The 19,048-nt window shown below is 42.6% G+C and overlaps 1 protein-coding gene across 5 annotated transcripts in view; it reads left to right on the forward strand.

Annotated features, from left to right (window-relative positions):
* The window catches only part of pak4 (p21 protein (Cdc42/Rac)-activated kinase 4), a 46,839-nt gene extending 27,791 nt beyond the window's left edge, over positions 1-19,048 (forward strand). For all 5 annotated transcript variants that reach the window (XM_004569633.6, XM_004569634.6, XM_076873440.1 and 2 more), the window contains 7 exons: positions 192-425; positions 651-1,109; positions 2,005-2,138; positions 3,639-3,765; positions 9,785-9,910; positions 9,997-10,131; positions 11,319-19,048. In XM_004569633.6, coding sequence (XP_004569690.1) covers positions 192-425; positions 651-1,109; positions 2,005-2,138; positions 3,639-3,765; positions 9,785-9,910; positions 9,997-10,131; positions 11,319-11,474 — 1,371 coding nt within the window. In that variant the 3' untranslated portion in view covers positions 11,475-19,048. The remainder of the gene's footprint in view (positions 1-191; positions 426-650; positions 1,110-2,004; positions 2,139-3,638; positions 3,766-9,784; positions 9,911-9,996; positions 10,132-11,318) is intronic.

Raw genomic sequence — 19,048 nt, forward strand, 5'->3', positions numbered from 1 at the left:
GGCTTGTAGTACAAAGTGCTTTAAGTGCTCAGAGTAGAGAAGCACTATGTAAGTGCAATTCCATTCACCATTTATATTAAATATTACAGAAAATAAAAGCGTAACAGGCAGTACAAGCACCTCCTCTCTGTCGGTCTCTCCGTGAGTACTTCCCATTAATTTACTTTCTCTGGATTTTTCCCTCTCCTCAGGATCATGGGGCTCAGCGGGATCAGCCTGGTGACCACAGGCCAAAGTCCAGCTATGTGGCACGGGACAGCAGTCCTCAGTCTCCCAGAGACAAGAGGCCTCTCTCAGGACCCAACATACGCACCCCAAATCTGCCAATGTCTGAGGGAGTGATGAAAACTGCTCAACAAGCCACTCGGCCGTTTAACACATACCCGCGGACAGAGAGCGATGGCGGGCGCAGCCCCACTGGACAGGTAGGGGTGGGAACCCTCAGGGAACCAGTGATAAAATCACAGACGTGTCTAAACTGAGCCTGCTGGCAGATCTCCAGATCAGATTTAGCTGCTTTCTTTGTGACGGTTACCATAGCTCCATAATAATCCTGACACTCGTGCACCTCACGAGATGTTGGAAGATGTTGTGACAGAAAAGCTTCATTTAGATTTAAGTTTGTGCTTAAGTTTGGCTCTCTTTTCCAGGTGGGTCGACACCATGAGTCCTCACCTCAGAACGGCCCCTCTAGCGGCTCCGTCCGAGGTTCCTCTGGCTCCAAACCCCCTATAAGCCACCCACACCCTCATCACTCTTCGCACCCCATCCTGGCCCCCGAGTCCTCCCAGCTCCCGCACACCCCTCACCCCAACGTTCCAGCCCCACGACCCCCTGTACCCTCTGGGCCCGCTGCATCGGGTGCTCCTCCTCAGGGCCGCTCACCACAGAGGGAACCCCAGAGAGTTTCCCATGAGCAGTTCAGGGCGGCACTGCAGATGGTGGTCGATCCGGGCGATCCGCGGACCTACTTGGATCACTACATTAAGATCGGTGAGGGCTCCACAGGGATTGTGTGTATCGCTACGATGAAAACCACAGGAAAACTGGTCGCCGTGAAGAAGATGGACCTGAGGAAACAACAGCGCAGAGAACTCCTCTTCAACGAGGTAAAAGATCTGTTTGGCAACTTAAAAAGGTCAGAGTTAACATGCCAGATTATGGCAAAAAGTACACAGAAGTAGGGAATGTAGAGCGTTTGGTTATTCCAGTTGGCTCGTTTGCTCTGCACTTTTTACTGCACTGATGGCCATTGCCTTAACCAGCTGTGAGGTCACTGATCTCTGGAGATCTGTAATTGATATACTTTTAAAAATTTACACAAGGCAGTGTATGAGGTTTTAGGTGGCTTTTATTTTGAAAAGGGTCCATGGTAAACGTACAAACCCAGAAAAGTTAGGACACTGTGTTAAATCTAAATAAAACCAAAATGCATCCTCAGTCAGATTCAATTATGTTTTTGTATATTTAAAATTTATGAAGTTTGATATGTTTTTAACACAATAAACAATCAAAATTTAACCCAGTTTAATCAGCACGGTAAAACATTGTCAATACAAATGTTGCATTTGTATTTCAGAGGCATTCAGAAAGCTGGCTGAACCAGAGAGGAGACTAGATCTTTCTCTGTTCATACAGATCTGTTTTTTTTAATAGTCTCAAATCTAAAAATAATATTTGATGCTTTCCTGACACCAGCGCATTTTTCCAAACACAGATTTTTATGTTAATACATCAGAGTGGTAGGAAATGCGTGAAATCTCTCCCCACACTCGAGTCAAGATAAAACCAATACAGTAAGTAAGAAGTCGCATTTAGACACATCTCAGGAGCCTGCGCTGCCGCCTGAAGCGTTGTGGGGTTCACGCTCCATCTCGTCTTCACCTCAGTTGCAGATTTCCGCCTTGGATTTTAAACACTGGACTCCCTTCATGAGTGACGAGGCAGGGCTTCAGTGCGATCAAAGTAATGTGATGATCCTTCCTCTCTGTGTGGTAACTGCAGGTGGTGATCATGCGGGACTATCACCATGAGAACGTGGTGGAGATGTATAACAGCTACCTGGTGGGGGATGAGCTCTGGGTCGTCATGGAGTTCATGGAGGGAGGAGCGCTCACTGACATCGTGACACACACAAGGTGAGAGAGAAACTTTATACATCAGTCATTTATGCAGCACCTCGCAGTATTAAATGGCTATAATAATAACAATAATAAGAGTAAAAATCCACCTGTCTATTCATTTTTCTAATCACTGAGCCATTTCAGGGTTTACTGAGTTCTCCCAGCTGCAATAGTGATATTAATTACCAATATATACACACACTAAACCTTAATTTATGCATATGCAGTGAATAAACATAGAGCCTATCTAAGTATCTGACACTGATGCAAGCATGTGTGCACATGTTGATCTCCATGTTTGCTGTATGACCAGTAGCGAGGCCGTTCAAGGCTTTATGAGTGATTTAATAAAGTCTCAAAATGAATACAAACTTTAGCTGTAAGGCGGTGAAGTAAAGCAAGAAAAAAGGTGATGTCAGCTAGTTTCTGTTAGCTTAGCTCCAGTGTTCAAGCTAATGAGGACTGAATGCTGGAATTTAAGGAGGAGAAAATTAGTTCCAATTTTTTTTACTGTATAGATTTGTTTTTTTGCAATGTTTGCTAGTTGAAAGAAACCAAAATACTTTAGGCACTGTACCCATTATATTCCTTTTTCATATGCTTTAAGCCATTTACGTCTGCCCCTTATTAAGCTGTTTGTTCACCAGATATGATTTCCGCCATAAGGGGGCGCTGTCTCCTATCTATTCAGCACAGAAACGTACTGCATTGCATCTATGTCATTTTACATTATTTTCCACGCAACAGGAGTGAGAGTATTTGGCAGACTGAATCATCTAAGTCTAAAACGCATAGGGGCTTTTTTTTCTATAAATGTCATGAAGTAAATTTGGATTGGTGTGATGGGAATATTTTAGTCATGTCACATAATTTCTGTCCCTCTGAAAACATTTAGGTAATACATCATGATGGATGTGCTAGTTTCACCACCCTCATCTTGCTGTTTTTATATACATAAATGCTTAACGGTAAAAGACCGATAACCTGCATGAGCTAATGAAACAGTTCTAGGTCTTATTTACCAAAGTCACTGAAATCTTGCCCAGGCAGGTGGTTATTTTAGGCCTGGAGACTTGCAGTACACTGATAGAAATGATGACGATGAAGAGGAAGCCAATTTGCTCGTTAGTTTACAGAAGTAGGAACATTCAAATTTATTAACATATGACCAGAGAATAGTGAATAGGGTTTAAGCCCCACTTGTGAAAATGCTAACAAACTGTGCTGATTGTTGTAGGTCAGAAAATGTGATGTTGTTTAAGTAAACAATGATTTGTTTGCTAATTTTGTCAATTTTCTTAAATTTAATCAGATAATTTAATTTCATGTTATTTGGAACTGACTGTGTTTTAGCTTTAATATCTTAAGTTTGTACTAAAAGAGGTCTTGAAGTCTTAAATTGCATTTGTGTTTACATGTAGACACCCTGTGTGATGCGTATTATTGTAGCTCAAGAACTTTTCACTCCTGACTGTGAACTGAATCACAAAAACTGGTGTCTCTATTCGTCTGCAGGATGAATGAGGAGCAGATCGCCACAGTGTGTCTGTCCGTCCTGAAGGCGTTGTCTGTCCTTCACACACAGGGTGTGATCCATAGAGACATAAAGAGCGACTCCATCCTCCTCACTCATGACGGACGGGTATGTACTACACTTCTGTAAGAATCAGTTTAAGTTCCTGTTTTGCAGCGTAACACTCAATAAAACTTCTCCGGAAGGAACAAGCGTTCAGATGTTGTCAACATTTTCCACAGAATTAATTTGTATTTCTCTGCCATTGCTCTGGCATGTGCATCTGTAAATGCAAAAAGACAAAGTCATAGTACTGCATACGCTTTGTGACAATAAATATCAGCGATAATCAGCTGACTTTCATGTCAGTTCCTCTCATGAAAAGAACTTTACGATGATAACCTCGCCCAGCTCTGCAGCCTCAGTGAGCTCCGCACATCAGCGTGTGAACTGGTTCTCCAAATGCTCTGGTTTCTGGTTAGAGCGACCCTCAGCTCACGGCGGATTTCCAGAGCAGAACAAAAACTGTCTTCTGAAGGAATGTGGGATTTGAGTCACTGAATAAGAGAGCAGCTAAATGCCACTTGGTCATCCTGCCGGTGGGGTCGCGATTGGCAATTGTTAGCTGGTTTGCAGGGACTCACCTTTCAAAATAATTTTGAGGAAATTAAAACCTAAACAACGAAGAACTGCTTTAAATTATGTACGAATGTTCCATAGAACCGAACAGTTTTTTTTTAAATGTTGGAGCAACACAAGAGAAACCCCAGCCAGCTGATCGGTCAAAGTTTCACAGGAAGGTGAATCATATAGTTCTGTTTTTAAAACAACGGCCTCACACTTGTGGTTTTATGTCAGACCACAACGTAGTTGCTGAGAAAGCACTTTTTTAGCAAAAGACTGTAACAGACCTTTTATCACCGAGCGTCTTCTATTAGTCATACGAAGAAGAGCACAAATATCATAAATCGCAATGTTGTGCATGTCTAAATATAGACTTGCACATGACCGTTGAAGTATCACCAAAGGAGATTCATTTCCCCTCAGACCCTCGTATGCCTCGGCGGTGCTTGCAGAGGGCAGGAGAGCCCATCGATAGACAGAACTCGCTGATCTCCTGAGCGTTACTGGGGCTGGGACGGCTTGAATTAAAACTTGTCCTCCACTCGATTATGTGGGTCACAGTGACAGATCCTTCTATGACAGGGGTGTTGTTTCTCTGGTCCTATGATCACTGAGCTCTCCACCCCACCCTCAGTTCCCTTACTGGAGTTTGCACAGTGTTTTTTTTTTTAATTTTTTATAATGTGGTGCACTTTCAGTTTAGCAAGTGTAACCCAGGGTTTTTTTTTTACTATTCAGAAAAGAGCTCACAGCTGCTGAATGTGCTTGTGTAAATGTGTCTGGTCAGTATGGGGCTGTACATAATGGGCAACTTGTGGGCTGCAGTTTTTTGGGGGGAGTTTTTTTGTTTACTCATTTGCATGTTGAGTGTCGGATTAATCTGTCACAGGAAACCATTTTAAACTAAATAAAACACGTTAAGCGTGAGACTGTCAATTGATGAGGTAGAGCTTTGTGGCTGGCTCACCTCTCCATAGGTCTCTTTAAGGATTAAGACTTTTAGGACTTTGGGCTTATGCTTGACGTTGAGGTGAAGGCGTTTGGTACTTACTCATGATGGTTAAACTTCATGATTAAGAGATGTGAAAAAGCCTTGATGTCAAAGCTAGCCAAATAAACATGCCCGCGTATGTACTGCACACGGAGTGGAGCAGGCAGCAGTCACTCAAACGGAGAAAAAGTGTTTTGGTAAAATATAAGAAAACATTCATCCAAATACTGTCAAACTTGTCACTGCCTTTAATCCAGCCTGCACCAGTATACCTGCCACGTTGAAAGTGTACTAGATATAGAGAAAGGGCAGAACAGTCAGATGTAGAGACATTCAGAGTAGAGATGAGCCTGAAATGTCAAATACGAGGAGTTTTCAAACACTTCAAACAAGGGAAGAGAAGAAATTTCAACCCAGGCCTGTGTTCATATCCATGTAAAACACTTTTATGTAATAATTTCATTCCCTTTAACAAAAAGGCTGTCTCTCCTTTCTTTTTATTCTTAGTTTTAATTTAAAAATTATTAATTATTAGCTAGTTATACAGTGAGCACAGTTGAAGTATGACTCTTTTCTATTTAAATGTGAGGGTGGGGGTTTCCCAGTAAACCATTACTTAAGCAGAATGCACTAACCACTAATATTAATAGCATTATCAGAGTTGTTTTCTGCTGTAGCGCATCACGCTGTCTGCTGTGAGAAAGGACTATGGCATGCGCCCGTAGTGGTGCAGCTTTATCCCTTCTAGTTAAATTTAGTCTCTTGAGGTGCACAAACTCTGCAGGATGCACTGCAGCCACTGACAAAACCAAGCCCACTTCTTGCATGAGTTAAAATAAAATGGCAGCTAGAAAAAGGAACCAGATGCCTCTTAACCACTACTGCATCTGAGACAGATGCCCAATCGCTTCCTGCCTGGTGACAAGCAAGTTTCTACTTTCTACAGAAAATGAAACCACAGTTAAACCAATAAAAAAAAGGAACTCATCCTCTGGTGTGTCATAGTGCACACACACACACACACACACACACACACACACACACACACACACACACACACACACACACACACACAAACAAACGAACTGTGCCTCTAAAACTGAAGAACTCTGCAGGTCTTGCTGACTTAATGTTTTAATATCACTGCTGCCAGAATTTTCTCACATAGGATAAGTTGATGTAACCGTGACGCTGAATGCGTTCTCACTGTGTGTGTTGTAGCTCTCTCATCACATCATGAAATCAAAATTCTGCAGAAATCCACACACATTTCTTCATAGAAGACGAGGCTCTATATTGTGTACGATGAAATGCCCAAAAATCAGTTCCTCATTAGAAAAGTTTTGTGCTGTTCCTGTAGAGAAGCGGCTGCCGTGTATTTCTGGCGTCGTTACACCTGCAGTTTCTCCTGGCATTGTGATCATCGTCGTTTGGTGGTTTTGTTTGTAATTCTGTTCACATCTCAGTTAATAGCTCATCAGCACAGAACAACCATTTGCCTTATTATACAGTAAATTATTAAACTGGAGCTCAGCAGTTTGCCACCTTTCCTTTTTTTCATAACCTCATAATCATCTTTGATCTGGATTCACACCCCTTTAGTCAGAAAGTGCAGATTCAGATCACGGATGCTAGGCTGTCTGTAACAGCTGTTAAAGCTGCAATCAAGACCACACGTTTCACTGTAACTCTTCAGCCCTGCAGGGCCGAGTTGGCCCACCACTTCTTAATTCACGTTTAATAATTAGAATAAATTCCAATGAGAGGAAGCCTGCTTATACAGTGTAGTGCGTATACATTATACACAGACGGAGGTCTTTGCTGAGCCTCTTCTGAGAGCGCACTTGCTGTGCAAGTCACACATTTGATGCTTCTGCATAAACCACTTTGCGCTTGATCACATCTGATGAATGCTTGTGGGTTGATGTCTTTATGAGCTGTGGTTTCGCCATCCCCTCGGCCTCCAGATCTATGCATGACCAAGTGTTTGTCTGCAGTGACACCAAAGCGCTTTGTCTACTCTGTCGTGAGACAGATAAAGCACCTGCCAGCTCTGTTTAATCTTCCTGTGAGACTCTGTGTCCACAGTTTGCTGCAGTAGAATATAATGAGTAAACGAGCGTTAACATGGCAGAAATGTTTCTATTGTAATGTCTCCAGTAGTGTTTTGGTAGCTCTAATGACCTTCAGATTGTTTCATTTATTTATTGTATGTTGTGTTGGCTACTTTTTCAAACACTGCAGATTCTACAAACACAAAGTGTTAGCTTATTATTATTATTATTATTATTATTATTTAAATTTCATCTTTGGAGGGAAAAGGGCTCTAAGGGAGGGATTATATTTGCTTACTGACACAGATGGACACCACAGATGAGTCATTCCTGTTCTCCTTTTTTCCAAGTAGACTTGGAGTCCATCTGTAGGGTTTGTGTTGGTTCGCTGTAGTTCTGTTGGAGAAGTCCTCATGGTCCCAAAATACTGGTGGGCACGCAGATGTTTGCTTGCAGCCTTGTGCTCAATGTCTGATGAGGAAATTTACATCACTTGAATGCAAAACTTTTAACACCCACACAAATCATCATCACCATCTGACAAATCTTATTAGTCTAAATACGGAATGCTGTTGAAACTCAACTATATAAAATACTCACCCATACAGCACTAAAACTGAAAGCACAACTTCCGTACATGTCTAAAGACTGCAAATGTATGAAGGGTGGCAGGTCCTCTAAATGATTTTCTACGAATATTTTTCTTTACCAGTGTAATAATAAACAGTATAAACCCCCCACAACCTTCTTAGAAGAAACAAGTTTAAGCGTATAACCAAAAATAAATAAATTCTCACCGTTTTATTGCCTGTAAACCAGCCTCATAGTTAAAAACATGGCTCAGGTTAACATGAGTCTAAAGTGGCATGTCTAAGGAGTACACTTCCCAGAATAAATTGTTTCCCCGTTGTAAGCAGAGGATGTCTTGCTCCATCCTAGCGATTAGCTATGCAGTCATTTTATTTCCAGTATCTGTATTAGTAGTTAAAGTTTCAGTAAATTAAAAAAATCAAGTCAGAGTGTCATCTGTTAGCACCCTGAATGAACCTAAATGGGTTACAATAAAACATGAAGCACTGACGTGCATGCAGGCTCTGGGGGAAGTAGCGGTCTGCTTATTTGAAAACCGTAGTTTGAAGTTCTCTGGGTGGTCTCGTTCTCTCACGGAGCGCTTCCTGTTGGCAGCTGTGGTGTTTTGGTGCTGGGCTGGGTTTTACTTGCTGCTTGTGGTTTGGCCTGGCAGGGGAAGCAGAATCAGCCAAGCAAGAAGCGTTTCTCGGCAGAGGGGCGAGAGTGTTCGTTGCGTCTGAATGCACCTGCGTGCTGAGCGCTGCATTTGTGTGATGGTTTCATCCTCCTACGGTAAGGTCAGGCAGTGGGTTTTTGTTCTGGGTTGTGCTGTATCGTCTGCTGGAGCTCAGTGACCATCGTGTTCATGTTTGTGTATGGTGGTGTTCACACATGTGCAGTGTGAACCACTTCTCCTAACAGGCCGTTTCATTTCTCTTTGTGAGTAATCTGAACCCAGCAGCCAGCACTGTGGCAGACACTCAGCACAAGGCTCAGTGTCTGAGTGTGCAGCCATGCAAAAACGTTCTCAGAAAGAGGTGTGGATGGCAGCGATGCCTGACTGACATGAGGTCATGTGTGGTTCATCAGATAAACTGTGTGAATATTTATTTTTATGCGGCTGAAACAGTAAACCGATAACCATTCTGGCTCTGTTACCAGGAGTCTATTATCTAGTATCCAAGTGGTGTTTTACACAGAATCAGATTGTATATGTGTGCATCATGCAGGCAGGAAAGTACACCCACACTTATCTAAACAAATGAATGAATAATTGCACACACACACTTGGGGAACTTCAGATCAGCTGAGCTTAAAGTCACTTTCAAATTCAGTCCACTAACTCCACCATCTTAATCTGAAGGTAGCTGCAGTCTTAGCCTTTGGCGTCTATCTGACCCATAACTGAACCGTAAAAGATGTTTGTAACTTCCAGGTATGAAAGGTGCCCAGCTGGGATCACCTTGACTCTATAGAGGTTTTGGGGAAAACATGCCTCAGCTCTCTGTCTCTGTAAACTCTTATTTGTTAGTTTTTATTGAACTGAGTGAACATGAGGGATGAACCAGGGCATCATCATTGGCTCAGTATCATCCCTTCTTTGGTCAGATTGTGTGGAGAACATCAGACTTCATTCATCTTTTATATACAGCTTACACTCTGACTGTAGGGTGAGTGAATGATATCAAGTCACTAGGTGGGGAAACATGACACAGGAAGTGCTGGAACCAGCTGTTTAGCAACAACAGAGCGTTCAAGATAAGAGCTATGGGGACTGCCCACAAATGAGACTCAAAATGAGCACGAGCTGCTCGCTCAAGTAAAGTCTGTTTGAGAAAAGCTGTTTGATGTTAACAATAATGTTCCTGTTTCTTCTTGTCTTCTTCTCCTCCTTCCTCTCCATCTGCAGGTGAAGCTGTCCGACTTTGGTTTCTGTGCACAGGTGTCTAAGGAAGTTCAGAGAAGGAAGTCTCTGGTTGGAACTCCATACTGGATGGCACCAGAGCTCATATCCAGATTACCTTACGGACCAGAGGTAACACTCTGGCTGTGTTGTCTGTCAGGATAAACCTGTATTTTTGTCTCCACCCCTCACTGGTGGTCTCTCCTCTCTGTGTCCAGGTGGATATCTGGTCTCTGGGTATCATGGTCATAGAGATGGTGGATGGGGAGCCACCGTACTTCAATGAGCCGCCACTCAAAGCCATGAAAATGATTCGAGACAACCTGCCACCCAAACTGAAGAATCTGCACAAGGTAGAGCAACAGAAGAAAGGGCAATAAGCTGAAAACACCAGAAATAAACCAGACAGATCAGCTTTTAATAAAACCAGCCTTTGTATGAAACACAGTTGAGTTGGCAGAATTTAGTGTTGCAGTTTCACCTTAGTGACAGAAACACAATCAAAAGCACAGAAATTTTAGTTTTATATGAAAGCAGAACTTCTGCTTCCACAAGAGGAAGAATGGAGTGGTGGTGTTTATGGCCACTGCTAACACAGGTGTGATTATAATTTGTCCTTATTTTAATGTTGCATGAGCGAAATGACATGCAAGGTGAAAGGAGTGTTCAGTAATCTGCAACTTTGATTTCTACTTTGTGTCATCAAGCAACAATGACAGAAGTTATCTGTGGCCTGGCTCAGGTCCTGGTGCTGATGCCACCTGAACTAAAGAGTCCCCAAAAGTTGCTTCTGTTCGTCTGGATGTAGCGTTTTCAGTGGGAGAAACGTTTCATCACTCATCCAAGTGACTTCTTCAGTCAGTCCAAGTTACTTGGATGAGTGATGAAACGTTTCTCCCACTGAAAACACGACTCACCAGATGAACAGAAGCAACTTCTGGAGATTTACCTACCTGGATGATTGAGAATGCATCAAAACGAGCTAAAGAGTATCACATCCATCAGGGCAGTACGCTTTCAGATTAAAAGCAGTGTTCAAAGGGAGCTAAGACTCTCATTTCCTTCTCGATATTTTTAATTCTGGGCACTCCCAGAGTAACTCTACATGATTCACAATTCAAAATAATACTACTTTTATTTATTCTGGATCCCTCGGTGCACACGGTCTGAAAAAAGCTGCTTCTGTGCAGCTTCCATGTGCCTGAGATGACCGTATCAGGCATGTCTGCTCTCAGGGACATAAAAACAGTTTGAGACTGTTTTTGAACTAAAATATTTGAGTCTTTGGCTTGTAACAGTGTTTTTCCTGCCTTTGGGCCTTGTAACTTCATCAGCATCTAAACACAATCGGTAAACATTAAAGTACAAGCTTCAACTTTTATTCATGTTTTAACAAAACAAGTAAACTGTGAGTAACTAACCAATGTGGTTAAATGAAGCATCTGATTGGTTGTTAGATTAACAGCTGGATGTTTTGGCATCAAGCAATTAAAATCTTAACTCTAGCATCAGTAACACCTGGATGTCTCTTTTCTCCCAGGTCTCCCCTCTGCTCAAAAGCTTCCTGGACCGGATGTTAGTGCGAGACCCGGCTCAGAGGGCCACCGCCAGCGAGCTTCTCAAGCACCCGTTCCTGTCGAAGGGGGGGCCGCCGTCCTGCATCGTGCCTTTGATGCGGCAGAACAGGATGAAGTGAGATAATACGCGCCACTAAGACGCCTGGACTCTGGAGATGGTGTTACAGGATACTCCTGCACACACAGGAGTGACCCTCAGAGGTCACAGACAGGAGACGTGAAAACAGGGTGTGCAGGAGTATCCTCTGTGAGTCACTGAACTGCGAGAGTGAATTCCATAAAACAAACAGAGGCAATAAGGTGGAGTGTGTGTGTTTGTGTGTTTCATACATGTGTGTGTGAGCAGCAGAGGAGCCTCCTGTAAACACTTTTACCTGAAGAGCCTCAATTGGAAAGATTAAGAACTGTGGATCTTTTTTTCCTCCTATCTGTGGCCCTTACCTGGATTCGAGGTGTGAAGGTGAGGTTTTGCACACCAGTCTGATGCTTTGAAGGAGCCGAGAGCCCATTGGCTGATTTTTAACATCACTATTGGACAATCTGTAAGCCGATTTTCTTTCTTTCGTTTTTTTTTTTCCTGCATTCGGAGACTGTCCTCATTACAGCCAGAACTTACTACTGAGAGAGGAAATCTTGTGGCTCCGACTTTATTCTGTAGCCTTAAAAACACTAATTTCCTGTCATAAACAAGCAAACGTACACTAAGTGAAAAAGTAAACACTGGAGTCGTGGTTTCAGATGAATTTTCTTCTTCTTTTTCTCCTGAAGTACAATGAACATAGAGAGCTATATCACTTGTGATGTTATACTATCTGTTTTGTGATTGTTTTATTGTTGTTGTAAAGTGTTTCCTGGTTTATTTTAGAGTGAGATGTGGTGATTTTTTTTCTTAAGCACTGTTGATGAGAGATAGAAGCTGCACTCCCAGTTTGATTTTGTTTTGTAGAGAAAGACCACATACAGCACACACAGCCCCTTAAACCTGGGTCTGAGTGTCTGAGTCACCCCCTGGGTTTGGTTGATTTTCACTCGTGTTTTTAGAACAGTAGGGTTTAAACACTCAACGCTCACTCGACAAACTAGAAAACGAGCCTGACTTGCTGCTCGTTGGCCCGTCACTGAGCTGTTTTTATTCTGTGGTCCTTTCATGTCTTTGTCCAAAGTTTCCAGCTGCTGACATTGTTCCTCTGCTCGTTTCGTGTTTGATTGCCACTTTGAGTCCACTCTGAAATAAGATAATACCAGGTCTCTGTCACGCAGAGGCTTTTATTTATAGGACGATGTTAACACTACTCCACCTCACAAACAGAAGTGTCAGCCATGATTAAGAAAAGCAGCTTCGTTGTCGATGAGCTGTGCTGCTCACGCTCCAGCGGAGAGTGTGTCTGTTGGAGATGTAACACTCGTGTGAAAATCTGCTTCCAGCTGCTAATAATGTAGAGATGTTTAAAAACTAAAGGAAGCATGAGACCTGAGGCACAGATCTACCCTTTAAGGGACAGGTTACCAAAATCAGGCTTGTTCATTTTTCCTCTGGACTGTTTTGCTACTTATGCATCTGGATCATTTTGGTGCGAGTTGTGCTGTTTTGGAGATATCAGCCTTTGCTTTAATATAATTCAACTAAATGGTTATTAAAGTGCTGCAGAGCTTGCCATCATTTTACCCGGTTACTCAAACGAACAGTTTGTTTCATGGGGGAACTGTTTTTTTTCCAGTGAATAGAAGCATGTGGCCTGCTATCGTTACAGCTCAGCCGAGAGGGAGGACAATGTTGTGGTGCAGCGTCTGTTTATTCAGCTCTTTGGCTGCACAGAGAGAGGAACTGTGCAAATTCAACCAGCACACATGCTTTGGAGTGTTTGCGGCCCTCTAAAAAGCCAACGGGGTTGGGTCAGATGCTGATTGGTTGATAATCTGACACAGCAAGAGAAGAGAACAGCAATAAAGTTCCTCGCAAAGAGGAAGAAATGCAACCAAAAGAAACTGACGAAAGTGGAAAGTTTTCATTCTTTTTAACACTCGGTTTAGCGACAGAGAAGAAAGAGAGAGGGTGTGTATTTTGACTTCTGTCACCTAAAAACAGTCAGCTGCTGGAGCAACAACAGCACAGAGTTTACCATATTTTTTGGCACCACTCCCTGGTAACAGTACAAGTTTCAATATGTAAATGTGGACCTGCAAGCTCTGCTGGTGCACGACCATTAGCCTCTCGACACGGGCCGCTTACGCTTCCTCCTGGAGAATGATACGCTTTCAGATGTGGTTTGGTTGAGAGAAAATAGTTCCTGCATGAAAATTCTTGGTTTTTGTATAAGGGCACTTTTGTTGAGCTTATCGTGCTTTCAGGACTATTTAGTTCCACAATTTTCTAAATCCATGTTCTCCAAACCTGCACAACTCGCACCAAAACAATCTAAATGGGTAAAGAGCTCTGATGGGTAGAAGAAGAATATGGAAATGTGATTTTTTTTTTTTTTTTTCGGCCTGCCCTTCCTCTTTTAATTTTCTTGCAGCTCATAGAAATCATAACCGTTACCAAATGATGACGACTCAAGTCCCAAATTCCTCCTTAGGCGGCTGAAATCGACTGACAGTATCACAGTTTGGTAAAAATAAACTAAAACCTAAATATGAAAAAAAAATCGAGATCTCTTTAGTTTCAGTGAAATATCAAAGTAACCCGAGGATTGGGCTGTCTACACAACCACATTACAGCAAACTGAAACAGGAAGACCACTCAGGAAACTGATTTTAAATGAAGAATTTTTAAATAAATAAAGATATAAACTAATAAATGAAAACTACTTATAATAGTTCAGTTTGATTTATTTTTGGGGGGGGGGGGTATGCTTCTGCCCTGGCAATCCTAAGATCAGTAAACAGAAGTCATTCCATGAAAACTTCCATTCTTCCCGCCTGACCTGCTCAGAATCAGCTGATTTTTCTTCATGTACAATAACTTTAGTATATTTCATGAAGCCGTGCATAATTTTGCCTTCATGCTGTGAAAGCTTTTTCGTCGCAGACCATCAAGAGTACAAAACTTTGCACTTTTAATGAAGAGCAAGCCTCTGTTAGGGGCTGTAACTCTGAAAGTATGAAGGTAAAATGTTGCACAGCTTCATTCCATAAACTGAAGTTGGTGTAAAAAAAAAAAGCAGTCAGCTGATTCTGAGGGGGTCAGGCTGACATTTTCAGACTTAACTACCCATCTGAGATCTGTGCAGTGTGTGACTGTGAGCAGTCGTTCTTAGAACGATGGAAGGAAAGCTGCTTCTGCTGTGTTCCAGCGCCCTGCAGGGAGACGGAGATAAACAACCTGCAGACGCATTCCTATCTCAGCCTGTTTCCATTCCTTCTTTGTCTTCCAGTTCAGCCTCCACATCCGACCAGAACTCGGTCAGGTGGCTTTTTATAAACTGCCAACCCAGAATACTTCCAATCGATGGACACAGGGAAACATGTAGCACACTTACAGGTGCCTTCTGCTTTTTGGAAACACTCCTGGAGGTGTATGATTGGGTGGCCTTTAGCACATTTACTGTACTTGACATAAATGTATTGTTAACCATGCTGACGCAGCAGCTGTCTAACTGACATATTTGAAGCTTTGTACAAAGAGCAGCAGCACAGAGTAGAAGCACGTCGAAGCAGGAAGTAGGTTTTAGTTCAAGCTCATTGTTTCCTAACATTGTTTATCATTTCTGCAAAGCACAGCTAGCTGCGGTTTGAAGATGGTTAAAATGACACCCTCTTTTCCAGCTGCGCAGGACTGCTGGAGTATTTTGCAAGTCCAAAATAACACAGGGTGCAGTTCATCCTCCATCTGAGAAGAGCTGTTTTAGCTCCACCCCCTGTAACCCAACTAACTTCTGATTAAGAATAATTTTTTAACCAATCATTTTATTCACTATCCAGCTCAGTGTTCGAGGCTGTCCCACTTTAATAGGGTGAGAAACGGGGAACAGATGTGACAGTTTGGATGACTATTTGACTGCTCAGTGAAAAAATAGTTTTAAATTATTCACGCCTTCCCTTTTTTTTAGCGATAGACTGTATATAAAAGATGTCTGACTGTGCATAAACTGGATAATCGGCATCTGACTCTAAAAATGAAATCTTTACAAAAAAGACCTCTATACAGAGTAGCTGCCCCCTTTTGGACATTTAGAAGAACGCAGGTGTAAAGCTTTGTTTTTGACACTGGATTGCTTCTGTGGTTTTTATCAGATGTGACATCAGTGAGCCTTTATTCTGTTTGCCAATAACAACAATAAAAGAAGACAACCTGCTCCTGGTGTCCAGGCGGCAGACCAGTAGAGCCTCCGCACTGATGCTGACGTGTCCAACTCCTTAATGAGGTCCTCTAATCTTTAACAAACCCCAGCTTTAAAAAAAACAAACAAAAACAACAGCTTATACAACCCTGGTGATTTTCCTTTGGTTGGAGGCCAAAACGTGTTTGGAAGCAGCTGCTCGATATTTGAAACTTTGGCCTTGTTTTCTGGGATTTTTCCAGTCTTAAAACGAGCGTTTACGCACGTGAGAACATGTCAGCAGGGTCTGCGTTACCTTCACTGGTAGAAATGTGTGATTTCAGCTTACTTAAGACCATTTCATAAACAAAAACCGTACGCCTGTGTTAATGATACCCTGGTTTTCTTTGGCACAGGCTAAAACCTGGAATTTCTGCAGGTTTAACATCCACTGCCCTGACAGCACAGATGTGGTAGTATATAAGGAAAGCAGAACCGACCCTGCTTTCATGATGCAGGCTGAAGGATTTCTCAGTGAGAGCAGCATCACCCCGCACAGTTTCACGGTTTTTCTTCTGTGGTTACATTGAAGATGCAGACTCCGTTAGGCGGCACCTTAACCTCGGGGAAAAGCTTTCTTTCAGCCGCTTTAACCTCTGATCATATAATAATGTGTTGAATTTTTAGCTTCAGGCGCTCAGCACTGATGTGCCCATGCCTTCCTGCAGTTTTTCATAAAAGTGGAGGCGGAAAAAGAATAATTTCCACCCCATGAAAACGTGCGTTACGATATTTTCCATGCCCGGGTTTCAATCTGCATGTTTTTGTGCCACCACAGGATGAACGTAGGTTAATTGTAAACCTCGTCCCTGCCGCTCTTTTTTTTTTTTTTTTTTTTTTTCCTTCCTCTTCAGAAGCATCCGCTCAGTTGAAACGTCTCGCAGGCGTTTTGTACTTTGTCTTCTTGGCAGCTTCCCAGGCTGTAAATTATCATCTGGATGTTCTGTGGTGAAAAGTGGAGCAGGCTGGTAATGAGTCACCGAGCGCAAAAGAGGAATGAAATGCCGGACTGGATGACAATCTTTATTTAGTGATTGAAACACTCTGAACTTTGCTGTTCTCTGTTTTGTGTATCGATCCCAGATCAGCCTCTAAATTCAGCTTTAAACTGCACGTTTTCACACTGATTAACACGAAGACTGGCCTCCTGCTAATGCCGCTGATTCTTGTTGGGTTTTTATTGGCTGTGTTTCCTGCTGAACTTTGTTAATCTGTTATAAGTTGCTGGTTAAAATGACTGGATCATACTGGGGGCACTGGAAAAGCAGAATAAGAGTCCAACTCTTAATTGTTTGTTTTGAAGCCACATCAGCCCCAACATTAAAACCACTTAAACCTCGTCCCTCATCCTGGGCAGCTCTGGTCTGTCTGGGCAGGAGGCTTTTTTTTCAGATAGCCAGTGGAAATAGAACCTTTTATACGATTTAGAGTAGGACTGCATGTCTGGCAGCAGTTCTTTGGGGTCTCTGTGGATCAGGCACCGGGCCGGCTCAGCTTTTAACACATCAGAAGGTCATGGGTTTAAACCCTGGCTGTTTGCTTGCTCTTCCAATGCCTCCTAGGGTTTCTCTGGAAGAACAGTGTAGGCTATCATCTTCCACATAGAGACAGGGGAGGACATCCAGGAGGCTTCCCCAGCAGGAGAGCCTCGTTCACCTGTTCAGCCAAAACCCATGACCAAGCGTGGATCCGCTGAACCACAAAAGCTGCACACGGTCGTAGCTTCTGCCCTCATTTCTCCTTCTCCTTAACTCCTCCAGTCTGTTTTTCTGTGTAAAATGTCTCACCTGCCTGTCCTCCACGCTTCATCGTGCCTTTCACACACTTTCATCAATGATAAAAAACTGAAAAACAATAGCAGCAGTCAGAATCGCTCTCGTTTCATGGATGAGTCGCTGCTCCACACGTGCACTCATTCCAGCGAGTGCAGGAGGCGACATCAGCATCAAACTGTATTGAAGAAGATTAAATGTAAATATTAATTTAAAAATATTGATTAAATGAATTGATGCAAGAACAAGATTCTCCCAACACTGAGAAACGTGTTTGTTTAACACAACCAAAAGAAATTCTTCAGCTCAACAAGAAGTCTGTGTCCAGCTGTGAGAGACGGCAGCTGTCGGGGAGCGCTGCCAGGAGCAGAACGTGTTCAGGTCACCTGTGAGAGGTTTGAATTTTGTGGCTCACTGACACCTTAACCTAGATTTGCTTTAGTTCGTGCTTTCCAGTTTAATCGGTCACTTCACTGCCCTCAAAACTGCGATGCACAGAGAAACTGGCACGCACGAGACCAACGGCTTCAGTCTCGTAATTTTTAACTTTGTTCTGCAAACGTTTCACGTGTTTTTCTTGCAGTAGAAACGTCTGGTTCGTGAGTCGAACAGAAACATGTCCACGATGAAGGTCTAATATGAAACATTGCAAGTAAATTAAATATGTTTTTGGATGTTAGTGCGCAGGAGTCTGTTCATAGCTGTTTTTAAGTTTTTCTTTCTGTTGTGTGTGGAGTTTTTGTTTTGTTTTTTTAATTGTCCCAAACAGCGGCCCTGATCCCGGGTCAGATCGAGTCCCTTTTAGTCTGGTGACAGTTTTTTGTCATGTTGTAAAGACGCTCTGTTTTTTGTATCACCCCCGTTTGATCAGCTGTCCTTTATCAATGTGAATCTTGTTCATCTGGTGTGCCAGATGTTGCTTAAGTAGCCGTAACTACGTGTCCGTGGACCAGATTGTACTGCTGTGTGTGCAGACACGTCGCAATTTCATGCCTTAACATTTACAGCCACTACTTGACAGACAACTAACTGACTCTGACGCTTGGACCTCTGGTGATGGGGGGAGAAAGACACTTCCATGATGCTTTATCCTCTTCTCATCTCACATATCTGAGGGGTCTTCATCATTTAAACATGCTTAAAATGACAGCTCTCACTGACATTCCTCACAGACATCTGATTGATTGATGGGGCCAGGGAAGAGGTCTGGTCCAAAAGGATTTTTTTTCAGGAAGCAGGGCTGCTAACTTTCAATTTTCCTACAGATCTGTCAGAGGCGTCCTGTGGATCATTTTGTTAACAGAGTTCAGGGTTCAGTGCCTTTCTTTGAGGCATCGTTTTTAAAAGTTTTCCTGCTTCTTGGGAAAACTCCTGCAGGACCTTCCTCTGGTTTCCACAGCGAACGAGTAACTGACTGGAATACAACAAACGGCCTGTTCAGATTTCCACTGACTTGTTGAATATCTGATTTTGTTGATGTGTTGTTTTGTCAGACATGCGAGCGACTACCTGCACCGTTTTTGTAAATGTCACTGGTGTTGTAAAAACATAGATTTTACTCTGCAAATTTTACTTTTTTGCAAATACAGTTTTTGTAAAAGA

This window comes from Maylandia zebra, linkage group LG14 (assembly GCF_041146795.1).
Source record: "Maylandia zebra isolate NMK-2024a linkage group LG14, Mzebra_GT3a, whole genome shotgun sequence".
NCBI classification, from domain to species: domain Eukaryota; kingdom Metazoa; phylum Chordata; class Actinopteri; order Cichliformes; family Cichlidae; genus Maylandia; species Maylandia zebra.